This window comes from Salvelinus alpinus, chromosome 4, assembly GCF_045679555.1.
Source record: "Salvelinus alpinus chromosome 4, SLU_Salpinus.1, whole genome shotgun sequence".
In the NCBI taxonomy this organism is placed as follows: domain Eukaryota; kingdom Metazoa; phylum Chordata; class Actinopteri; order Salmoniformes; family Salmonidae; genus Salvelinus; species Salvelinus alpinus.
The window spans coordinates 54192307-54219291 of record NC_092089.1 but is presented as its reverse complement, the minus strand read 5'-3'; the positions used below and the strand labels follow the sequence as shown (position 1 = coordinate 54219291).

Genomic DNA, 26985 nt, shown 5'->3' with positions numbered 1-26985 from the left:
TGTTTTCTTTGTTTTAGTGTTGGTCAGGATGTGAGCTGAGTGGGCATTCTATGTTGTGTGTCTAGTTTTCCCGTTTCTATGTTTGGCCTGATATGGTTCTCAATCAGAGGCAGGTGTTAGTCATTGTCTCTGATTGGGAACCATATTTAGGTAGCCTGTTTTGTGTTGGGTTTTGTGGGTGGTTGTCTTCGTGTGTCTGCACCAGACAGAAGTGTTTCGGTTTTTCACATTTGTTGTTTTATATTTTGTAGTGGTCACGTTTATTGTCTTTATTAAATCATGATGAACACTAACCACGCTGCGCTTTGGTCCTCTCCTTCGTCCACAGAAGACGATTGTTACAGAACCACCCACCATAAAAGGACCAAGCAGAGTGGTAACGGGCAGCAGCGGCAGCAGCAGCAGCGATGTCAGGATTCCTGGACATGGGAAGAAGTTTTGGACGGCAAGGGTTGCTACACATGGGAGGAGATCCTGGCTGGAAGGGATCGCCTCCCATGGGAACAGGTGGAGGCAGCTAGGAGAGCAGAGGCAGCCGGAGAGAGGAGCCAGCGATACGAGGGAACAAGGCTGGCAAGGAAGCCAGAGAGGCAGCCCCAAAAATGTCTTGGAATGTCTTGGGGGGGGGCACACGGGGTGTGTGGCGAGTCCAGGTAGGAGACCTGCGCCAACCCCCGTGCTTACCGTGGAGAGAGAGGGCGTCGTACTGGTCAGGCACCATGTTATGCGGTGGAGCGCACGGTGTCCCCAGTACGCGTGCTTAGCCCGGTGCGATACATTCCAGCTCCTCGTATCGGCCGGGCTAGAGTGGGCATCGAGCCAGGTGCCATGAAGCCGGCTCAACGCATCTGGTCTCCAGTGCGTCTCCTCGGGCCGGCGTACATGGCACCAGCCTTACGCATGGTGTCCCCGGTTCGCCAGCACAGCCCAGTGCGGGCTATTCCACCTCGCCGCACTGGCCAGGCTACGGGGAGCATTCAACCAGGTAAGGTTGGGCAGGCTCGGTGCTCAAGAGCTCCAGCGCGCCGTCACGGTCCGGTCTATCCGGTGCCACCTCCACACACCAGCCCTCCGGTGCCGGCACCACGTACCAGGGCTCCAGTTCCAGCACCCCGCACTCGCACTGAGGTGCGTGTCCCCAGCCCAGTACCACCAGTGCCAACACCACGCACCAAGCCTCCTGTGCATCTCCAGAGCCCTGTACGCCCTGTTCCTCCTCCCCGCACTCGCCCAGTGGTGCGTGTCCCCAGTCCGGTACCACCAGTTCCGGCACCACGCACCAGTGCCACCACCTACTGTGCGCCTCAGCAGGCCAGAGTCTGCCGTCTGCCCAGCGCCGCCTGAGCCGCCCGTCTGCCCAGCGCAGCCTGAGCCGCCCGTCTGCCCAGCGGCGCCCGTCTGCCCAGCGCCGCCTGCGCCGCCCGTCTGCCCAGCGCCGTCTGGGCCGCCCGTCTGCCCGGCGCCGTCAGAGCCGCCCGCCAGTCAGGAGCCGCCAGAGCCACCCGCCAGTCAGGAGCCGCCCGCCAGTCAGGAGCCGCCAGAGCCGCCCGCCAGTCAAGAGCCGCCAGCCAGTCAGGAGCCGCCCGCCAGTCAGGAACCGCCAGAGCCGCCCGCCAGTCAGGAACCGCCAGAGCCGCCCGCCAATCAGGAGCCGCCCCTCAGCCCGGAGCCGCCCCTCAGCCCGGAGCCGCCCCTCAGTCCAGTGGGGCCATTTAGTAGGGTTGCCAATCCTAGGTCAGCGGCGAGGGTCGCCGTTCCTAGTAGGACACTAAAGCGGACAAAGACTATGGTGGAGTGGGGTCCACGTCCTGCGCCAGAGCCGCCACCGCGGCCAGATGCCCACCCAGACCCTCCCCTATAGGTTCAGGTTTTGCGGCCGGAGTCCGCACCTTGGGGGGGGGGGGGAATGGGGTACTGTCACGTTCTGACCATAGTTCTTTTGTGTTTTCTTTGTTTTAGTGTTGGTCAGGACGTGAGCTGAGTGGGCATTCTATGTTGTGTGTCTAGTTTTTCCGTTTCTATGTTTGGCCTGATATGGTTCTCAATCAGAGGCAGGTGTTAGTCATTTGGGAACCATTTTTAGGTAGCCTGTTTTGTGTTGGGTTTTGTGGGTGGTTGTCTTATGTCTTCGTGTGTCTGCACCAGACAGAACTGTTTTAGGTTTTTCACATTTGTTGTTTTGTATTGTTCACGTTTTTGTCTTTATTAAACATGATGAACACTAACCACGCTGCGCTTTGGTCCTCTCCTTCGTCCACAGAAGAAAGCCGTTAGTCCCAAAACTTTTTGGAGTTAGAGCTACAGGATGTACATTTCTGTTTGAAAAAGCTAGCCTTTGCTTTCCTGACTGACTGTGTGTATTGGTTCCTGACTTCCCTGAACAGTTGTATATCGCGGGGACTCTTCGATTCTATTGCAGTCCGCCACAGGATGTTTGTTTTTCCTACCTTATACTGCAAGCTAACGGACGTTGAAAGGCAGTCAGAGAGCTTCGCTGCCTTTCACATTTCAATATGTTCCATAAATTTTCATTGCACTCAAATAATAAATGGGCATGTTTATTGGCATGAGATAGGCAGAGTCCTTCCTGCCTGTGGACGTCACATGTCATCTTCCGCCTTTTGGCAGTTACGTTCGTTTATGAAGGCGCTGTACATATTCTGCCTCTACTTTAAATAGCTCTGATTTACATAGTATCTGATCAGGATGGCTAACATACTGCATCTGAAACGGTTTTCAATATGAATTTTCAAGCAAAACGGGCTATTAAATTGATGGAAGACCAACACCTGAGCTTAGGGACTTAAATCAAAGCTAGGGAGAAAATAACACGATCATTTAAATCTGAAAGGTATCAAAAGAAAGACTGGCTCTGTGGCTGAGCTGCTAGCAGCCGACTACTGCTTCCCCTGCCTGCTGTTCTCCACCAGCAACAGTGTGTTACACGCACTGCACCTTTAAACACAAACAAATATACTGTATCCATGTAAAACATTATTATTATTTTTTATGTCATATGCAGTGTTTTTTTGTGTTTTTTCCAGTCCACCCAGACCATTGAGAGCAGGGCAGGAGGGATAGTTGATGGTTTCCATTCATGGGATCCATGATAAAAGATAAACACAGTCCTGAAGAACTTATGTGAAAATCGGCAGTTGACGTGGTTGAAGACCATGTTGTCTTGTGGCTACCCACAGTTCACCACTTGCTACTATAAAAAGGAGAGGCAGGATGCTCTTTACGGTGAGTTTTTTTTCTCCCGTCTCTATGAGGGAACTGGAGTTTGTTTTTTCACACACTCATGACAGAGGTGAGGAATGGTTGTCGTCATGTCCAACGATATCCTGGATGAGATGGAAAGTCTGTCCTGCAGCCCGGATCTTTTGACCTGTCCAACAACAGTCATGTTCTTTCTAACTGGGAGCAGGTGATTGGACAACTTTCCGTTGTCTAGTTGTCTTCGCCAATATTCTTTGCAATGCATAGGGAATCGTTGCAAAACATCCTCATATACTGTTCCCATCACCCATAAAATTATTTTAGTTTATGTAATCACTCAATTTTAAGCAGATATGAGCAAAACTGACAGTACATTAAACTAGGCTTCAATAGTACATTTAGCCAGACTCAAATCAGTCCAGAAGAGTGGGGAAATGCTATTGGTTCCTGCTCTTTGCAGTGAAAATGCATAATGCATGTTTTGATTTAAATCAAACTAAGCAGGAACAATGTTATATTTCCACAATGCGAATTTGATTGAATTCCAATCCATACGTATAAGGTAATGCCATTGGTTCTTGCTCTTTGCAGTGAACATGCACCTTTCAATTTAAATCAAACTAAGCAGGAACAATGTTATATTCAACAACGCAAATTTTATTGAATTCCAAGCCAAAACGTATAGGAACATCAAAACATGATGAATTGACTGTTAATACAGTATTAGTTCTGACTAACACAAGGTGCTTTCTTCTTTTTCTACTGGATCATAGGAAGGACAGGAGATGGCCCTAAGTGATGCCTCAACAGGAATAGGCCCCATCTACTCTCCTAGCATGCTTCTTTTCAACTGTGGGCATTCACTTCAAACGTTTCACTTGCGTTTGCATATGAGAATATCTTGAACAGGAAAAATTATGAATTTCTGCCATCTAGGCATGGACTTCTTATCAACGCAGAAACTCATAACCCGCTCAATCACCATTCGGTCCTAAAATAATGTCTGTTTGCTATCTAGGCATGATTCGTCGTCAACCCAGAAACCCATAACTCATTAAATTACGATTCAGTACTAAAATGAGTAAAACAGAATAATCTCATTCTATCACATGTGCTGGATTTGCAAATAATCAGATTTGAAAAATAAACTGGATAAAAACACTCATTATAAATAACTTTGGTTTTAAATTCCAAATGTTATATTAGAAAAGTGTGGTGGTCTTAACTTTTTGCTCTCGTCATATTAAAATGTAATACATTTTCATAAAGCCCTTGAATCCTGAGAAATTGCTTTCAAGTACAATTTCTGTCCTCAAGCCTGACACTTGTATTATTAAGAATAATCAATATGTGCTGCATAGAAATAAAACCATGTATTTAACGGACAAGGTCATTTAAAAATATATACAGTGGGGAGAACAAGTATTTGATACACTGCCGATTTTGCAGGTTTTCCTACTTACAAAGCATGTAGAGGTCTGTAATTTTTATCATAGGTACACTTCAACTGTGAGAGACGGAATCTAAAACAAAAATCCAGAAAATCACATTGTATGATTTTTAAGTAATTAATTTGCATTTTATTGCATGACATAAGTATTTGATACATCAGAAAAGCAGAACTTAATATTTGGTACAGAAACCTTTGTTTGCAATTACAGAGATCATACGTTTCCTGTAGTTCATGACCAGGTTTGCACACACTGCAGCAGGGATTTTGGCCCACTCCTCCATACAGACCTTCTCCAGATCCTTCAGGTTTCTGCGCTGTCGCTGGGCAATACGGACTTTCAGCTCCCTCCAAAGATTTTCTATTGGGTTCAGGTCTGGAGACTGGCTAGGCCACTCCAGGACCTTGAGATGCTTCTTACGGAGCCAGTCCTTAGTTGCCCTGGCTGTGTGTTTCGGGTCGTTGTCATGCTGCAAGACCCAGCCACGACCCATCTTCAATGCTCTTACTGAGGGAAGGAGGTTGTTGGCCAAGATCTTGCGATACATGGCCCATCCATCCTCCCCTCAATACGGTGCAGTCGTCCTGTCCCTTTTGCAGAAAGGCATCCCCAAAGAATTATGTTTCCACCTCCATGCTTCACGGTTGGGATGGTGTTCTTGGGGTTGTACTCATCCTTCTTCTTTCTCCAAACACGGCGAGTGGAGTTTAGACAAAAAAGCTATATTTTTGTCTCTTCAGACCACATGACCTTCTCCCATTCCTCCTCTGGATCATCCAGATGGTCATTGGCAAACTTCAGACGGGCCTGGACATGCGCTGGCTTCAGCAGGGGGACCTTGGGTGCGCTGCAGGATTTTAATCCATGACGGCGTAGTGTGTTACTAATGGTTTTCTTTGAGACTGTGGTCCCAGCTCTCTTCAGGTCATTGACCAGGTCCTGCCGTGTAGTTCTGGGCTGATCCCTCACCTTCCTCATGATCATTGATGCCCCACAAGGTGAGATCTTGCATGGAGCCCCAGACCGAGGGTGATTGACCGTCATCTTGAACTTCTTCCATTTTCTAATAATTGCGCCAACAGTTGTTGCCTTCTCACCAAGCTGCTTGCCTTTTGTCCTGTAGCCCATCCCAGCCTTGTGCAGGTCTACAATTTAACCCTGATGTCCTTACACAGCTCTCTGGTCTTGGCCATTGTGGAGAAGTTGGAGTCTGTTTGATTGAGTGTGTGGACAGGTGTCTTTTATACAGGTAACGAGTTCAAACAGGTGCAGTTAATACAGGTAATGAGTGGAGAACAGGAGGGCTTCTTAAAGAAAAACTAACAGGTCTGCTAGAGCCTGAATTCTTACTGGTTGGTAGGTGATCAAATACTTATGTCATGCAATAAAATGCAAATTAATTTCTTAAAAATCATACAATGTGATTTTCTGGATTTTTGTTTTAGATTCCGTCTCTCACAGTTGAAGTGTACCTATGATAAAAATTACAGACCTCTACATGCTTTGTAAGTAGGAAAACCTGCAAAATCGGCAGTGTATCAAATACTTGTTCTCCCCACTGTATATATCATCCTTTTGTATCAAACTCTCCCCTGTATGTTTTATGTTGTTCAATCAAAAAATATATGTGGGAGGAAAAATCATGGTACCTTCAGAAAGTATTCACATTCCTTGATTTTTCCCCTCACATCTTGTTGTGATACAGCCTGAATTTAAAACGGATTGAGATTTTTGGTCACTGGCTTACACACAATACCTTAATGTCAAAATGTAATAATGTTTAGGCAAATTTTTACAAATGAAATGCTAAAATGTCTTGAGTCAATAAGTATTCAATCCCTTTGTTATGGCAAGCCTAAATAAATTCAAGAGTCATGTTATGGGTATGCTTGTCCTCGGCAAGGACGAAGGAATTTTTGAGGGGATAAAAATAACCGGAATAGAGCTAAGCACAGGCCTTATCCTAGAGGAAACCATGGTTCATTCTGCTTCCCAACAGACACTGGGAGACAAATTCACCTTTCAGAAGGACAATAACTAAAAAATAAAATAAAAAAAAGCCAAATATACACTGGAGTTGCTTACCAAGACGACACAATGTTCCTGAGTGTCCTAGTCTAGCAATGATCAAAAAATCTCTCAAGTTTGTTGTTGTTGTGTTTTTATAATAATGTGCAAATACTGTACAATCCAGCTGTGCAAAGCCCTTAGAGACTTACCCATTAAGACTCTCAGCTTTAAATCACTGCCAAAGGTGATTCTAACATGTATTGACTCTGGTTGGATGGATACTCTTTTACAAATGTTTCTTCCACTGACATTACTTTGTGTAGATCATTGACAAAACATGACAATTCAATACATTTTAATCCCACCTTGTAACAACAAAATGTGTAAAAGTCAAGGGGTGTGAATACTTTCTGAAGGCACTTTAAGTAACACAATCTGTAACATATCTATTAGTTAACTCTGTGATGGCAGATGAATCAACAAGGGGGAGTTAAACTCCATAAAGGTTTACAGCTAACACTGTGTTCATCTATAGTGAGTTTTTTACCCTCCATTACTCCAACACTGCTCAGCAAATGTTTTTTTCCAAAGTACAGACAGATGGAGTAATATTTTTGGCCAAATAAAAATATTTTCACATTTGGCATTGTGGGTGACGAAGTAGCAATGACTGTGAGAGATGGGTTTTGAGGTCGTGTGGCAGCTGTTGGTAGTTCACTTACCCAAGCCAAATCATCCCGACTGCAGTCCAGCGCAGCTATCATCACCTGCTCATAAATTATCCATACTGGGCACAGGAGAAAAAGCACAGTTTTAATATTCCAGTACAGTGTCAGGCACAACATCAAAACATGATCAATTGACAGACTGTTAATACCGTATTAGTTCTGACTAACACAAGGTGCTTTCTTCTTTTTCTACTGGATCATAGGAAGGACAGGAGACGGCCCTAAGTGATACCTCACCAGGAATAGGGATTAGGCCCCATCTGCTCTCCAAGCATGCTTCTTTTCAACTGTGGGCATTCACTTCAAACGTTTCACTTTCATATCACAATATCTTGAACAGGGAAAATAATGTCTGCCTGCTATCTAGCCATGGTTTCCTATCAACCCAGAAACTCGTAACACCACTCAGTCCTAAAATAATGTCTGCTATCTAGCCCTTGAATCCTGGGGAATTGCTTTCAAGTAGAGGTCGACCGATTAAATCGGAATGGCCGATTAATTAGGGCCGATTTCATGTTTTCATAACAATCGGTAATCTGCATTTTTGGACACTGATTGTGGCCGATTACATTGCACTCCATGAGGAGACTGCGTGGCAGGCTGACTACCTGTTAGGCGAGTGTAGCAAGAAGCCAAGTTAAGTTGCTAGCTAGCATTAAACTTATCTTATAAAAAACAATCAATCTTAACATAATCACTAGTTAAACTAGTAATATCATCAACCATGTGTAGTTATCTAGCTTGTCCTGCGTTGCATATAATCGATGCGGTGCCTGTTAATTTCTCATCGAATCACAGCCTACTTCACCAAATGGGTGATGATTGAACAAGCGCATTCGCGAAAAAAGCACTGTCGTTGCACCAATGTGTACCTAACCATAAACATCAATGCCTTTCTTTAAAATCAATACACAAGTATATATTTTTTAAACTTGCATATTTCGTTAATATTGCCTGCTAACATTAATTTCTTTTCACTAGAGAAATTGTGTCACTTCTCTTGCGTTGCATGCAAGCAGAGTCAGGGTATATGCAACAGTTTGGACCGCCTGGCTCGTTGCGAACTGTGTGAAGACCATTTCTTCCTAACAAAGACCGCAATTAATTTGCCAGAATTTTACTTAATTATGACATAACATTGAAGGTTGTGCAATGTAACAGGAATATTTAGACTTAGGGATGCCACCCGAACGGTTCCGTATTTCACTGAAAGAATAAACGTTTTGTTTTCGAAATTACAGTTTCCGGATTCGACCATATTAACTTCAAATGGCTGCAGGGGCAGTATTGAGTAGCTTGGATGAAAGGTGCACAGAGGTGCCCAGAGTAAACGGCTTGCTCCTCAGTCATAGTTGCTAATATATGCATATTATTATTAATAATATTGGATAGAAAACACTCTGAAGTTTCTAAAACTGTTTGAATTATGTCTGTGAGTATAACAGAACTCATTTGGCAGGCAAAAACCTGAGAAAAAATCCAAACAGGAAGTGGAAATTCTGAGGCTGGTCGAGTTTCAACCAAGATCCCATTGAAATCACAGCGAGATATGAATGAGTATTCACGTCCTACGGCTTCCACTAGATGTCAACAGTCTGTAGAACTTTGTCTGATGACTCTACTGTGAAGGGGGGCCGGATGAGAGGAGAATTAGTCACCACTGCCATGAGGTGACCATTCTTTGACCATGCACGTTCACATGAGAGGGAGCTCCGTTCCATCGCTCATCTGAAGTCAATGTAATTCTCTGGTTGGAACGTTATTCAAGATTTATGTTAACAACATTCTAAAGATTGATTCAATACATCGTTTGACATGTTTCTACTGACTGTTACGGAACATTTGGACATTTCGTCAGGTTTTAGTGAACGCGCTTCGTGACTTTGGAATTGTTTACTAAACGCACTAACCAAAGTAGCTAATTGGACATAAATAACGGACATTATCGAACAAATCAAGCATTTATTGTGGACCTGGGATTCCTGGGAGTGCATTCTGATGAAGATCATCAAAGGTAAGGGCATATTTATCATGTAATTTCTGGTTTCTGTTAACTCCAACATGGCGGCTAATTTGACTATTGTTCTGAGCTCCATCTCAGATTATTGCATGGTTTGCTTTTTCCGTAAAAAAAATTTGAAATCTGACACAGCGGTTGCATTAAGGAGAGGTATATCTATAATTCCATATGTATAACTTGTATTATCATCTACATTTATGATGAGTATTTCTGTTGAAACGATGTGGCTATGCAAAATCACTGGATGTATTGGGACTAGTGAATGTAACGCGCCAATGTAAACTCCGATTTTTTTTATATAAATATGAACTTCATCAAACAAAACATGCATGTATTGTGTAACATGAAGTCCTATGAGTGTCATCTGATGAAGATCATCAAAGGTTAGTGATTCATTTTATCTCTATTTCTGCTTTTTGTGACTCCTATCTTTGGCTGGAAAAATGGCTGTGCTTATTGTGGTTTGGTGTGACCTAACAATCGTTTGTAATGCTTTCGCTGAAAAGCATATTTGAAATCGGACACTTTGGTGGGATTAACAACAAGATTACCTTTAAAATTGTATAAGACACATGTCTGAGGAATTTTAATTATGAGATTTCTGTTTTTTTAATTTGGCGCCCTGCACTTCGACTGGCTTTTGTCATATCAATCCCGTTACCGGGATTGCAGCCATAAGAAGTTAATGACCTAAGGCTCGTATTTCTGTGTGTTATTATGTTATAATTAAGTCTATGATTTGATATAGCAGTCTAACTGAGCGGTGGTAGGCAGCAGCAGGCTCGTAAGCATTCATTCAAACAGCACTTTCCTGCATTTGCCAGCAGCTCTTCGCTGTGCTTCAAGCATCGAGCTGTTTATGACTTCAAGCCTATCAAATCCAGAGATTAGGCTTGTGTAGCCGATGTGAAATGGCTAGCTAGTTAGCGGGGTGTGCGCTAATAGCGTTTCAATCGGTGACGTCACTCGCTCTGAGAGCTTGAAGTAGTTGTTCCCCTTGCTCTGCAAAGGCCGGGGCTATTGTGGAGCGATGGGTAACAATGCTTCGAGAGTGGCTGTTGTCGATGTGTTCCTGGTTCGAGCCCAGGTAGGGGCGAGGAGAGGGACGGAAGCTATACTGTTACACTGGCAATACTAAAGTGCCTATAAGAACATCCAATAGTCAAAGGTATATGAAATACAAATGGTATAGAGAGAAAAAGTCCTATAATTACTACAACCAAAAACTTCTTACCTGGGAATATTGAAGACTCATGTTAAAAGGAACCACCAGCATTCATATGTTCTCATGTTCTGAGCAAGGAACTTAAACGTTAGCTTATTAACATGGCACATATTGAATTTTTACTTTCTTCTTCAACACTGTGTTTTTGCATTATTTAAACCAAATTGAACATGTTTATTTATTTGAGGCTAAATGTATTTTATTGATGTATTAAGTTAAAATAAAAGTGTTCATTCAGTATTGTTGTAATTGTCATTAATACAAAAATTTAAATATAAAAATCGGCATCGGCTTTTTTTGGTCCTCCAATAATTGGTAGGCCTCTAGTTACAAGTAGAATTTATCTCAATCCTCACACTTGTTTTATTAATAATCAACCATATGTGCTGCATAGAAATAAAACCATGTATTTAAAGGACTGGATGGACAAGGGAAAATCTATCCCATGTATGTTTTATGCAGTTCAATACACAAAAAAAGTTATATTAAGCCTAATTTAGAGAATCAATCATGGTGAAAGACCACTGACCAAGTTAAGGCTATATAGATAAAATTCTGCTGGTTTTCTAAGATTTCATTCTTCATAAAAAATGTTCTAAACTTCATAAGATAATGTACAACTCCATACAAAAGACAATGTTACGCAGCCCGTTCCTAAAACACAGAGAAAGAAAGATAACACAGCTGTTATCCAGGGCAGCAGAATATTATGTCATTTCCCCTCATTTCGCTGTGATATTCTAACCAGTTACGGTGTGACACCTTATTCACAACGTTTATCAACATTGCCCGATACATTTCATCCAGTGGTTTAAAAATAAAGATGAAATGTTTATTGAAGTGTTTATTCAATCAATCAACTGTAACAGTAAAAGAGTGATTAATAATAGGCTTGGCTATTGGATCCAATTAATGGAATTAATGCTAAATGTCTGTTTCGACAAGCACGCCAGACGTTCTCTGCCAAATGCTGTCTAACTGTAAATTGAGAAAGGACAATAAAACCCAACAAGAAAACTTATATGCCAAAACAAACAAACGACTGGAGTTTCTCTTGCCTTTTTATGATTCCAACTCTTGTTTGATAATTGCCATCTTGTTTCACAGCCAATTTAAGAACTGGTTTCAATAAAAACCGGGGCGTGTTAAGTGTTTACCCTGCTCTATAAAGACGATGAATGAATCTGAATGAGTACAAGGAAAATAGACTTTCACAGAGTTGTTCAGCAAGACTACATAGTGAGATACTAGCAGGCTATTATATAGCCAAAAGGCAAAACTGAGTGTACCGCTACCAACCATCACATATGGGTTCTTTTTTTTTATCAAGTAATGCCTTACCAAGCTTCTGCATCATTCAATTCAAAAGTTGAGTCACATTGGTAAGCCTACTAAAAATACTGAATAGGCCTAGGCTTCTGAGAACTTGACACACATTAAAGATGGAATTCGTGTAAGGTGAAACAACCCTGTTCAACCCACCGTCTTATTGTTTTTGTTTTGTTGATGAAACGGAGGAATGTTCAGCATCGTTGCAAAAAAATATATAAATAAATTAAATATAAATTTTAAATGGCAGTACATATTCTGCAGCGGGGTATACTACAAAGTAGGATCAAGGAGTTATCCAAATATTTAGGCTAGTTAGCTGGATAACTTAACATTTTTAGAAAGAAACTTAAAAATGGTCATGGTCTAATTGATTCAATGGACAAAAACACAAGTTTAGCTTTTTAATGAACGAGAAATGTGTTATTTCTGGTTGCTTTTCAAAGATAGCTGGCTAACTTATTGATCCTGCTTTGTAGTATACCCCTCTGTTCTAACAGTGTCATGTTACTATTTGTTGTTATAACCCAAACGAATATGGCAGTTTCAAACAGATTCCAGCTTTAAAGATACCAGCCTATACTGTTTGCCTTTTGAGGTGGAAATTGATTATTTTGGATTAAAAATAACTTGAGGCTACACTAGTGCCTTCAAAGTAGTCATACCCCTTGAATTATTACAAATTTTGTTGTTAGTCTGAATTCAAAATGTATTAAATAGATTTTTCTCCTCACAATACCCCATAATGACAAAATGAAAACATCGTTTTAGAAATTCTGGCAATTTTATTGAAAATTAAATACAGAAATATCTCATTAACACCCCTGAGTCAATACTTTGTAGAAGCACCTGTGAGTATGTCTGGGTAAGTCTAAGAGCATTCCACACCTAGATTTGTCAACATATGCTAATTATTATTTTCAAAAAAAATTCAAGCTCTGTCAAATTGGTTGTTGATCATTGCTAGACAACCATTTTCAGATCTTGCCATAGATACCATGTATATTTAAGTCAAAACTGTAACTCGGCCACACAGAAACATTCACTGTCTTCTTGGTAAGCTCCAGTGTAGATTTTCCCTACTGTTTTAGGTTATTATCCTGCTGAAAGGTGAATTCATTTCCCAGTGTCTGGTGGAAAGCAGACAGTCCCAGAATTTGAGCTAGGATTTTGCATGTGCTTAGCTCCATTTGTTTCTTTTTTATCCTGAAAAACTCCCCAGGCCGTAACGATTACAAGCATACCCATAACGTGATGCAGACACCACTATGCTTGAAAATATGGAGAGTGGTACTCAGTAATGTGTTGTATTGCATTTGCCCACAACATAACACTTTGTATTCAGGACAAAAAGTTAAATTCTTTGCCACTTTTTTTTTTTTTTCAGTATTACTTTAGTGCCTTGTTGCAAACAGGATGCATGTTTTGGAATATTATTATTCTGTACAGGCTTCATTTATTTATTTTGTCAATTAGGTTAGTATTGTGGAGTAACTACAATGTTGTTGATCCATCCTCAGTTTAATGGGTGTGAGAGGGGAAAACTATGTAACCGTTTTAAAGTCACCATTGGCCTCATGGTGAAATCCCTGAGCGGTTTCCTTCCTCTCCGGCAACTTAGTTAGGAAGGATGCCTGTATCTTTGCAGTGACTGGATATATTGATACACCATCCAAAGTGTAATTAATAACTTCACCATGCTCAAAGGGATAATCAATGTCTACTTTAAAAATTGTTTTGCCATCTATCTTTGGGAGGCAGTGGAAAACCTCCCTGGTCTTTGTGATTGAATCTGTGTTTGAAATACACTGATTGACTGAGGGACCTAACAGATAATTGTGTGTGGGGTAGTGGTGTACAGGTCAGTTGTTTGTTCACCTGCACCTGCACGCAATTGCTAATAGCCCATCCCCAACAATATGTGATAAAGTGAAAATCTGAGGCCCGCACCCAACACTAACCCACAAATATAGAAAAAGCTCTATAGGCTACAGTCAAAAACAGCAGAATGATTTTTTGACAGGGGGTGCAGAATTTTGTTTTGCCTGATTTAGATGTGTTTCTGCTTGTAATTTTCAACATTTTGGTTGGCTATTTGTTAGTCAACTTGTCTATAATTAGATGTCTATAATGTAGCTTCTCTTTTATCATTTTATGTTGCCCTAGAAGACTCAATAGACCCTTGCTCAACAGAATAATGTAATATATCGATAGAATGAATGCTTCAATCTAGTTGACACCAGTAAAGTTCTCTAGGTCATTCACAGAGCAAATACATTTAGGAACTGGGGAGAAAATACAACGTTAAAAAAAATACAATAAAGCAAAATGTCCAAATGGCATCAGTTTGACCGGATGTAAGGAAAAAGAAAGCTGTGAAAAAGACTTAGGATTTCAGGTCAGCTTTGGTGCATATTTTATGTGATTGAAATACAAAATCGACTTTTATGATAAAGACAGCACCTCTACAGATGGTATATAATTGAGCATTGCATTCTCTCAAGATACAGAAATAAAGAAATCATATTTCTCACTCCTGTTCCCAAGTTCAAATTTTGCCTACATTTGGTGTATAATTTTCCTGCAAGAAATGCTTAATTCTGCACGAGTTATAAGGCTATGTGGCGAGGTTATAGACTTACAGACAGTGTCCAGATTTCAGTTTCCATTCAACACATTTAAACAGTAGACCACAGTTTCCTTGACATGCCATAGGCCTATTTGAAGTCCCATCTTGTGACTGTTGAATTTGTATAGTGCTTCAAAATCATCACACAACATAGCTGGCACTGCTATCATCCTCTTACCACTTCACCAAATATTTTCCAAACATTACATTTCTAGCCCTCCATTCTCTTCATTTTAAACTTCGACAATGTCATTTTTGCCTCCGTAGAAAGAGCACCTGAATGTGCCACAGCGCTACTGGCAAAATATTCTGTGGACAGATTAAACTACAGTAGAATTGTTTGGAAGGAACACACAACACTATGTGTGGAGAAAAGAAAGGCACAGTACACCAACATCATTCCAACTGTAAAGTATGGTGGAGGAAGCATCATGGTTTGGGGCTGCTTTGCTGCCTCAGGGCCTGGACAGCTTGCTATCATTGACGGAAAAATGAACTCCCAAGTTTATCAAGACATTTTGCAGGAGAACATAATGCTATCTGTCCGCCAATTGAAGCTCAACAGAAGTTGGGTGATGCAACAGGACAACGGCCCAAAACAAATAAGTTAAAACAACAGAATGGCTTCAAATGAAAATATGGAGTGGCCCAGAGTCCTGACCTCAACACGATTGAGACGCTGCGGCATGACCTCAAGAAAGCGGTTCACACCAGACATCCCAAGAATATTGCTTAACTGAAACAGTTTTGCAAAGAGGAACGGTCCAAAATTCCTCCTGACCATTGCGCAGGTCTGATCCGCAACTACAGAAAATATTTGGTTGAGGTTATTGCTGCCATAGGAGGGTCAACCAGTTATTAAATCCAAGGGTTCACACACTTTTCCCACCCTGCACTGTGAATGTTTACACGGTGTGGTCAATAAAAACATGAAAACATAATTGTTTGCATGTTCTTAGTCTAAGCAGACTGTGTTTGCCTAACGTTGTGAATTAGATGAAGATCAGATAAAATGTTATGACCAATGGTTCACATATCTTCCTTGCCACTGAATGTGACTTGTTAAGCAAACTTGTATTCCTGAACTTATTTAGGCTTGCCATAACAAAGGGGCTGAATACTTATTGACTCATGCCATTTCAGCCTTTATTGAAAAACATAATTCCACTTTGACATGATGGGTTACTGTGTCTGGGCCAGTGACCAAAAATCGCATTTGAATCAATTTTAAATTCAGACTGTAAAACAACAAAAAGTGGAAAAAGGGGTGTGAATACTTTCTGAAGGCACTGTATTGAGGCCCAAACAGACCCTTTCCTGGTCCACAAATTGATTTTGACAATCAAATCGATCAAATTACATGTGAAAGGTATCAATATTGTGGCGTCTTGGGTGGGCAGTGTAAGCTTTCCGAGGCGAGAGCTAGGCATTCAAAGTGCCAGAGCGAGACACGTTACCAATGCTAAAAAAATAGTTACAAGAAGAAGTGCATGACTCCAACACCGTAATTAAGTTTGCTGATCGAAACAGTGGTAGGCCTAATCACCCTCAACGACAGTCTATAGTGAGGTGGTCAGAGACCTGACAGTGTGGTGCCAGGACAACAACCTCTCCCTCAATGTCCGCAAGACAAAGGAGCTGATCATGGACTACAGGAAATGGAGGGCTGAGCACACCACCATTCACATGTTTACATCCCTGTTAGTAAGCATTTCTCCTTTACCAAGATAATCCATCCACCTGACAGGCGTGGCATATCAAAAAGCTGATTAAACAGCATGATCACACACATCTTGTGCTGGGGAACAATAAAAAGGTCACTCTAAAATGTGCAGATGTCACACAACACAATGCCACAAGAATGTCAATCTCTCTACCATAAACTGCCTTCAATGTCGTTTTAGAGAATTTGGCAGTTTGTCCAACCGGATCGCCTGGGGGGGGATAGCTGAGGAGAATTTCTGTCTTTAATAAAGCCCTTTTGTGGGGACAAACGCATGCTGATTGGCTGGGCCTGGCTCCCCAGTGGGTGGGCTTGGCTGCCAAGGAGGGCGTTGGCCCACCTACAAGGCCCACCCATGGCTGGTCACTCGGACAGAGCTCCAGAGTACCTCTGTGGAGATCAGAGAACTTTGCAATAGGTCAACCATCTCCACAACATTCCACCATTCATGCATTTATGGTAGAGTGGCCAGACGGAAGCCACTCCTCAGTAAAAGGCACGACAGCTCGCTTGGAGTTTGCCAAAAGGCAGCGAAAGACTGACCATGAGAAACAAGATTATCTGGTCTGATGAAACCAAGATTGAACACTTTGGCCTGAATGCCAAGGGTCATGTCTGGAGGAAACCTGGCACCGTCATTTGGTGAAGCATGGTGTTGGCAGCATCAGTCTGTGGGGATGTTTTTGAGTGGCAGGGACTGGGAGACTAGTCAGGATCGAAGGAAAGATGAACGGATGAAAGTACAGAGGGAACCTTGATGAAAACCTACTCCAGAGCGCACAGTACCTCAAACTGGGGCGAAGGTTCACCTTCCAACAGGACAACGACCATATGCACACAGCCAAGACAACGCAGGAGTGGCTTCGGGACAAGTCTCAATGTCCATGAGTGGCCCGGCCAGAGCCCGGACTTGAACCCGATCAAACATCTCTGGAGACACCTGCTGTGCAGCGACGATCCCCATCCAACCTGACAGAGCTTGAAAGGATCTGCAGAGAAGAATGGGAGAAACTCCCCAAATACAGGAGTGCCAAGCTTGTAGCGTCATACCCAAGAAGACTCGAGACTGTAACCGCTGCCAAATGTGCTTCAAAAAAGTACTGAGTAAAGGACTACATGTATACAATGTCTTCGCAGCATAACACAGGCCTAATCATCTCTCCAGCAGTATCATGAGCTCAGGTTGGTTCCCTGTTATTCTATGCCTGTACAAAAGAACAGTCAGTACTCCTTGATTCCATACTGAATTAATTAATCATTGGACAACCAGTCATTTAAGAGATTGATGACCTTGTTTTCATGAGCAGAGAACTTGTGACAAGACCAAATCAGTCATAGGCCTACTGTACAACCTGTTCTAGCAATCATGTTGCAGTGAAACCACAAACCATAGTAGTCTATATTAAATCTAGATTGTAGTAATTGCATGTTCTGTTAGACTGAGAATACAGTCTATTAATTAATTTCCCATCCTGCCACTAAATGTTGTCTATATTGAACATGCTGCCTGACTGTAAATGTTGGCTTTGTGTATGTCTTTGATGCCTGAAAACACTATACATCACATACGTCTAGGCTACATCAAAGTTCACATGAGAGGTCGACCGATTATAATTTTTCAACGCCGATACCGATACCCATTATTGGAGGACCAAAAAAGCCGATACCGATTAAATCGGCCAATTTTATATTTTTATTTATTTGTAATAATGACAATTACAACAATACTGAATGAACACTTTAAATGTGTACTTAATATAATACATCAATAAAATCTAGCCTCAAATAAATAATATAACATGTTCAATTTGGTTTAAATAATGCAAAAACAAAAAGTGTTGGAGAAGAAAGTAAAAGTGCAATATGTGCCATGTAAATAAGCTAACGTTTAAGTTCCTTGCACAGAACATGAGAACATATGAAAGCTGGTGGTTCTTTTAACATGAGTCTTCAATATTCCCAGGTAAGAAGTTTTAGGTTGTAGTTATTATAGGAATTATAGGACTATTTCTCTCTATACCATTTGTATTTCATATAACTTTGACTATTGGATGTTCTTATAGGCACTTTAGTATTGCCAGTGTAACAGTATAGCTTCCGTCCCTCTCCTCGCCCCTACCTGGGCTCGAACCAGGAACACATCGACAACAGCCACCCTCGAAGCATCGTTACCCATCGCTCCACAAAAGCCCCGGCCCTTGCAGAGCAAGGAGAACAACTACTTCAAGCTCTCAGAGCGAGTGACGTCACCGATTGAAACGCTATTAGCGCGCACCCCGCTAACTAGCTAGCCATTTCACATCAGTTACACCAGCCTAATCTCGGGGGTTGATAGGCTTGAAGTCATAAACAGCTCAATGCTTGAAGCACAGGGAAGAGCTGCTGGCAAAACGCACGAAAGTGCTGTTTGAATGAATGCTTACGAGCCTGCTGCTGCCTACCATCGCTCAGTCAGACTGCTATATCAAATCATAGACTTAATTATGAAATAATAACACACAGAAATACGAGCCTTAGGTTATTAATATGGTCGAATCCAGAAACTATCATTTCGAAAACAAAACGTTTATTCTTTCAGTGAAATACGGAACCGTTACGTGTTTTAATTAACGGATGGCATCCCTAAGTCTAAATATTGCTGTTACATTGTACAACCTTCAATGTTATGTCATAATTATGTTAAATTCTGGCAAATTAATTACGGTCTTTGTTAGGAAGAAATGGTCTTCACAGTTCGCAAACAGCCAGGCGTCCCAAACTGCTGCATATACCCTGACTATAAGTGACACAAATATAAGTGACACAATTTCCCTAGTTATAAGAAATTCATGTTAGCAGGCAATATTAACTAAATATGCAGGTTTAAAAATATATACTTGTGTATTGATTTTAAAGAAAGGCGTTGATGTTTATGGTTAGGTACACATTGGTGCAACGAGTGCTTTTTTCGTGAATGCGCTTGTTCAATCATCACCCGTTTGGTGAAGTAGGCTGTGATTCAATGAGAAATTAACAGGCACCGCATCGATTATATGCAATGCAGGACAAACTAGATAAACTAGTAATATTATCAACCATGTGTAGTTAACTAGTGATTATGTTAAGATTGATTATTTTTTATAAAAGATACGTTTAATGCTAGCTAGCAACTTACCTTGGCTTCTTGCTGCCCTCGCGTAACAGGTAGTCAGCCTGCCGCGCAGGCTCCTCGTGGAGTGCAATGTAAGGCAGGTGGTTAGAGCGTTGGACTAGTAACCGGATGGTTGCAAAAATGAATCCCTGAGCTGACAAGGTAAAACTCTGTCGTTCTGCCCATGAACAAGGCAGTTAACCCACCGTTCCTAGGCCGTCATTGAAAATAAGAACGTGTTCTTAACTGACTTGCCTAGTTAAATAAAAATACATTTAAAACATTTAATCGGCATCCAAAAATACCGATTACAGATTGTTATGAAAACTTGAAATCGGCCATTCCGATTAAATCGGTCGACCTGTAGTTCACATCCTTCCTATTATAATGCTACTTTTTCTTCAATTAATAAAGTAAATCAAGAATGGAACCAAATTGACGAATGAAGTCTGTGTCTCCCAAACATCTTGTGATGGATGGCTAGTGTTGTGGATCATTGTGTACAAAGAGATTCTGCCCACTACAACAGCATTAGAAATTGGTCTGACGTGACTCTTGATTTAATGCACTTACCGTCATCTCCAAGTTTGGACGCATGCTCATTTATCAATTCTTCACCAACATCCACGATTTGCTCACTGTTTCTGTGGTTATCCTCCCTCCACTTCCGCAGCTTGTCTCTCATTTCTGTGAACACAATTATCGAAACATTTCTCAGGATTCAGGCAATATAAAAATGACATGCTTTCATATAACATCATATTGAATCAGGTAGAGCGAACACACACACACACACACACACACACACACACACACACACACACAAGAGTGAGCAGCACACCACCAGCCCCTGGAGCAATTGGGTTAACTTGCTCAATAGCACAAAGGTAGTGGATGGTAATGATCCTGACCCAGCAGCCCTCTACTCTAGTACGCAGTTCAGTGCACACTTTTTCTGGTTACTGGTACACCTCTCTAAAATCTGGGCTACCTACTAGTTCCTGACATACAGTGCCATCAAAGTATTCACACCCCTTTTTCCACATTTTATTGTGTGGAATTAAAATGGATTTGTCATTTTTTTGTCAACAATCAACACAAAATAAAAATGTACATTTTGTAAAATGTTGAAAAATATAAATATATATATCTTGATTACATAAGTACCCTGAGTCAATACATGTTTGAATCACATTTGGCAGCAATTACAGCTGTGAGTGTTTCTGGGTAAGCCTATAGAGCTTTGCACACCTGGACTGTTCAATTAGTTTGGCTGAGATAATGGATGGGCTGGACATGCCTGGAGACGAGTTTGGATTGGTCGGCCATGTAGCATGCTATAACGTCTATAACGTGAGCTGTGACAGTCCTTTCTACCATGCCGTTTTTGAAAGATATAACATTTGCCATCGAGAACTACAAAAGTTTTGCTACTTTTCTCAACAACATTGATGACCCAAATTTAGCAGGCGCTATCGACAGATCAGTTGGATAAAGTGGTGGGCTACTTTCTGCACACGTCACAGTCAGTGTGAACTGGAGTGACTTGACACAACGCTGACCAAACAAGGGGTGTGTTCATAAATTCACTCTGGCTATCTATTCCGACAGAATAACTGATGAATTTACGAACGCTCAACACCCGCTGAATATGGCCGGTGTCAGTAAACGTTGGTAAAACGTCAGTAAACGCCGGTAAAGCACAATTAAAATTGTTGCCTGCAGCACAGTTACCAACGCTCTGGATAACATCCTAACCAGGTCTGCTAGGGCGAGTAAAATGGTCAGTGAGATTCTCATTTGTGTCTGGAAGTAGCCAATGTTAGCTTGTGTGCTTGACTGCCGTTGTGAGGTCAGAACGCTCGGATCAACCCTACTCAGCCAGAGCGTCCAGTGTACGCTCCGAGACCGAAACACTGAATTTACAAACAGAAAATCTGACAACGATTTAGCTCCATTTTGTTTCTTTTTATCCTGAAAAACTCCCCGGTCCTTAACGATTACAAGCATACCCATAACATGATGCAGCCACCACAATGCTTTAAAGTACGGTTCATGGTACTCAGTAATCTGTTGTATTGGATTTGCCTCAAACATAACACTTTGAATTCAGGACAAGTTAATTAATTACTTTGCCACATTTGTTGCAGTATTACTTTACATTTGTTTTTTTCCTGTGAGCTCATTGCGTACATCGCACAGTTTCTCTAGAGATAATCGGACCAAGCCCGAACTGTGTGATGTAGTAGGAAGTTGTAGTTTCCAACAGTCCCATATTCTACATAGTTTAGCACATAAAAAGTGGTAATTAACAACAATGACCATAATCCATTGTGCATCCTGTTTCTTTTCGCCTGCTACGGAAGAGAGAAGAATGCGCGATTGTGAGGTGATAAAGCGCAGTTGCTGCTTTGTGAGTTCTCTAACTGATAATACCTGATCTAAGTGATTGATAGTTGGTATTCAGCTGTCATAAAAGTATGCCTTATTTACTTTGAAGAACTACAAAAAGTGATTTTGTCAGACAGCATAAGCAGCAGCTCTATAGAGATGAGATGACTTGAAAATAAATAAAGTCATCAAATAAAACATGTAATATACACAACTGAAATATTTTAAGCAATGTAATGTGAATAAATGGTTAATATGTGGTAAGCAGTAATGGGCAGTCACTACCATCATAGGAGTTTAATTAATTGTTTTATTCTGTGTTACAGAATTCAACCCACATAATGCATAGTGAATTTAAAGTCTAAAAACAAACAAAACCGAAATGTGATAATTTTTTAATAATCAAACTCTAAAAGCCCTAATCGTTTGGCACTACGAACATGTTTCGTAATATTTTTTTATTCTGTACAGGCTTCCTTCTTTTCACTCTGTCAATTAGGTTAGTATTGTGAAGTAAATCAAATGTTGTTGATCCATCCTGTTTTCTCCTATGACAGCCATTAAACTCTGTAACTGTTTTAAAGTCACCATGCTCAAATGGATATTCAGTATCTGCTTTTTTCTCTTTTTACCCATTTTCCAATAGGTGCCCTTCTTTGCGAGGCATTGGGAAACCTCCCATGTCTTTGTGGTTGAATCTGTAAGATAATTGTATGTGGGGTACAGAGATGAGGTAGTAATTTAAAAAATCATGTTAAACACTATTATTGCACACAGTGTCCATGCAACTTGAGCAAAGTTTTACTCCTGAACTTATTTAGGCTTGCCATAACAAAGGGGATGAATACTTATTGACTCAAGCCATTACATCACCGGAAGCTTTGCCCCGGTGATGTACTGGACCGTACGCACTACCCTCTGTAGTGCCTTGCGGTCAAGCAGTTGCCATACCAGGCAGTGACGCGGCCAGTCAGGATGCTCTCGATTGCGCAGCTGTAGAACTTTTTGAGGATCTGAGGACCCATGCCAAATCTTTTCAGTCTCCTGAGGGGGAATAGGCATTGTCGTGACCTCTTCACGACGGTCTTAGTGTGCTTGGACCATGGCAGTTTGTTGGTGATGTGGACACCAAGGAACTTGAAGCTCTCAACCTGCTCCACTACAGCCCTGTCGATGAGAATGGGGGCGTACTCTGTCCTCATTTTCCTGTAGTCCACAATCATCTCCTTTGTCTTGATCACGTTGAGGAAGTTGTCCAGGCACCACACAGCCAGGTCTCGGACCTCCTCCCTATAGGCTGTCTCATCGTTGTTGGTGATCAGGCCTACCACTGTTGTGTTATCAGTAAACTTAATGATCGTGTTGGAGTCATTCCTGGCCATGCAGTCATGAGTGAACAGGGAGTACAGGTGGGGAATGAGCACGCAATCCTGAGGCGCCCGCATGTTAAGGATCAGCGTGGCGGATGTGTTGTTACCTACCCTTACCACCTGGGGGCGGCCTGTCAGGATGTCTAGGATCCAGTTGTAGAGGGATGTGTTAGTCCTAGCAAGCCATGCCACATCTGACGAGCATTGGGGCCGGTGTAGTACGATTTGATCTTAGTCCTGTATTGACTCTTCGCCTGCTTGCTGGTTCGACGGAGGGCATAGCGGGATTTCTTATAAGCTTCCGGGTTAGAGTTCCGCCCCTTGCAAATGGCAGCTCTACCCTTTAGCTAAGTGCGGATGTTGCCTGTAATCCTTGGCTTCTTGTTGGGGTATGTACTAGAGATGCACAATATATCCTAAGCACATCGGCCCAACGTCTAGTTTAACGCCGATGTGAATACAAGGTGAGTAAATCACTGTCCTGATTTCTAGAAGCTCTTTTCGATCATAAGAGACAGTGGCAGAAACATTATGTACAAAATAAGTTACAAATAACGCACCTCAAGGGAAATTAATACTTTCCAAAGGCAAAGCACACAAACTGTTTCTGCATATTTACATTTACATTTAAGTCATTTAGCAGACCCTCTTATCCAGAGCGACTTACAAGTTGGTGCATTCACCTTATGATGTCCAGTGGAACAACCACTTTACAATAGTGCATCTAACTCTAAGGGGGGGGGGGGGGTTAGAAGGATTAGTTTATCCTATCCTAGGTATTCCTTAAAGAGGTGGGGTTTCAGGTGTCTCCGGAAGGTGGTGATTGATTCTGCTGACCTGGCGTCGTGGGGGAGTTTGTTCCACCATTGGGGTGCCAGAGCAGCGAACAGTTTTGACTGGGCTGAGCGGGAGCTGTACTTCCTCAGAGGTAGGGAGGCGAGCAGGCCAGAGGTGGATGAACGCAGTGCCCTTGTTTGGGTGTAGGGCCTGATCAGAGCCTGAAGGTACGGAGGTGCCGTTCCCCTCACAGCTCCGTAGGCAAGCACCATGGTCTTGTAGCGGATGCGAGCTTCAACTGGAAACCAGTGGAGAGAGCGGAGGAGCGGGGTGACGTGAGAGAACTTGGGAAGGTATTTTAAGGTATTATATTGATTTGGACACTTTAAAACAGTATTTTGGCAATATGCTAATTATCAATATGTCTAGTCAACAGGAAGCAGCTACAGCATAATTTTAAATGTCAGTTTTAGGTACATAAATTGCATTTACAACAATTTCCAATGGCATTGTACTTAGCTAATCAGGTAACTGTTGAAAGATTCCAAAAACGTGCTGTGATTTACTTTGATGATGGACAAGAAATCACCAAAACAGGTTTTCCCTGCCTATTAGTAGTATCCATTGCAAGACCGTGTATTTTAGCAAGCCATCTAATGAGGCGGAACAATGACAGCAGGTAGCTAACTAACTTAGTTATAATCAGCTGACAGGCGTTAGGTACCTATGCTGGCTAGCTAGCTTAGCCTGCTGTGTATCCTTGAAAACTCACACATGCTGTGGACTGTTAACTACGACAATGGGATACAAAATGTCAACAATAACAGATTAATCAATGCTTAACGTTAGCTAGCAAACGTCGCAAAAAAAAAATGAAATAAGAAAGATAGGCAGAAGTAATGTGCTAGCCAAGTGGCTCTCGTGTTAGCAAGCTGGGCTAACAAGTTAGCAGTTGGCTTGATGAGATGGACATACGCAGCTACATCCCCCGAACGATAGTTAAAATGCACTACGTCGAATTATACAAAGATTTAACAGCACCCTTTCAGTCATAAAGTACATTAAAACGTTTAATCGTCTGTGTTTACCTTCCCAGGTTACATCGTACATTTCTGATACCGACGCCATCTTTCTTGGCAGCACAGGTTCAACGTCATTGAACTGGGTGTGGCTTGTTTCTTTCTGCTCACTGAGCCTTTACTCTCTGAATAGTGTAAAACAAATGTACGTACAAGCTCGAGAATAGTCAAACATATTTTTGAGACATGTTCAATGTATTTTATTAATTTCTATGTACTTTAATATTTCTGCTGCTTCTATTGTTTTTTCTGCTATTCTGCTATTAACATGAGTTTAATGTGATTGAGTGGTGGGGTGTAAACTGTCAGTTTTTTATAGAAATTAGAAGATTAATCATAACAGACTGGTTAGCATAAGAGTTATGACAGTGCTGGATGTAGGACTAGATGTAAACAAAAGCAATGCATGCACTTGCTCTGACCCTAAAAGCAATGCATGCACTTGCTCTGACCCTTTCCCCCCATCATACCCAGGTATTCAATCTGACAGCGCTGATTAACACACTGCCTCCAGTTATTATTTATGTAACTGGGCCTAAAATGACCTTGTTCCAACTGACCACAAAACAGGCCCTGAATCGTAACGCTAGCCCTCTCCAGAGGTTTAGGTTTCCGAGCTCTGCAACGCTGCTCACGCTAAATGTATATTCATCTTACACCTAGCTTTCATGAGGCCTGGTTAGATTTGTGGTTGTTACCAGGGAGGACTGGAAAGGGGTCATAGTCTCATAGTCTCATGCTTAGTTGTGTAATTCATTTTCTTCTTAAGTAGGTTAAGCAGAATGTCAGGAGTGGAAGACTTGTTTGTTGAAAGCACATTTGTCCCTTTCTTTTCTTGATTTCCCTCTCAAGGGGCCTCTGACTGTCGATCCCATGTCGTTGACTTTGTAAGTTACAAGCCACACTCCTCTACCACATTACGCACTTGTTGAGGTGGACTCAACACAAACTCACTTACAGAAACATTTCAGAATCCTGATGTCATCCCCAATACCTCTCACTGCAATGTAGATACTCTGTTATTGTTCTATTGTCTGAGATCAACAGGACTATGTTTTGTTACAGGACACTGCCATTGTATAAAGGCAGAGCATGGTTGTTATTGGGCAAGTACAAGTGCACAAGAGGACTATAAAATGTCATCATCTCTGTCAGGGATACAAAAAATAACATTATGTGCGGTTGACCTTACGTTCAGCTCAAACGATCCATGGACTTGTAATTTTCAAGTCTGCACATGGCAGTCAGTTGATATATGGTTGGGTTTTTGCTGGAAACCAAAATACTGAGGCGACCACATTAAAACAAGCAAACACTGTCCTTCGGGGTAAAGGGCCTTCCCTTCTCTGCCAGGGCCCTGCTCTCTTCCCGACCCGCACCAACGACCAGAAAAGACGGTGGGGCCTGACTCAGCGGATGAGGCCATGATGGTAAAGGACCTCTGTACTGTGCACAGGTTTAACAAGCTGTCTTTAACGTTGGCAGCGTGAGATACAGGTGTATCTGGAGGTAGTGAAAGAAAAATGATTAAATCTCAATATACGGCTGCTGTTTACCTTGGAGAGGGTCACTCAGCTAGAATATCACAATGAGGAGAGATCAATAGCAACCGTTCTGAAAACCCAAATTGTGCTCCTTGACTGCTGCTTACGTAGGTTTTCATGCTCCGAGAGCCCCACATACGGCACATGGGACAGGCAATACACCGAGTGTACAAAACATTAATAACAACTTCCTAATATTGAGTTGCACCTCACTTTTGCCCTCAGAACAGCCTCAATTCGTCGGGGCATGAACTCTACACAGTGTTGAAAGCGTTCTACGGGGATGCTGGCCCATACTGACTCCAATGCTTCGCACAGTTGTGTCAAGTTGGCTGGATGTCCTTTGGTGGTGGGCCATTC

At 42.0% G+C, this 26985-nt stretch overlaps 1 protein-coding gene across 1 annotated transcript in view; it reads right to left on the bottom strand.

The window, feature by feature from the left end:
* The window catches only part of LOC139573959 (ER membrane protein complex subunit 2-like), a 65686-nt gene extending 40460 nt beyond the window's left edge, over nucleotides 1-25226 (bottom strand). The window contains exons 1-3 of the mRNA XM_071397978.1: nucleotides 25091-25226; nucleotides 20038-20151; nucleotides 7403-7467 (exon numbers count right to left, since the gene is read on the bottom strand). Of these exons, the coding sequence (XP_071254079.1) occupies nucleotides 7403-7467; nucleotides 20038-20151; nucleotides 25091-25130 (219 nt within the window). The 5' untranslated portion in view covers nucleotides 25131-25226. The remainder of the gene's footprint in view (nucleotides 1-7402; nucleotides 7468-20037; nucleotides 20152-25090) is intronic.
* Nucleotides 25227-26985: the final 1759 nt, after the last annotated feature.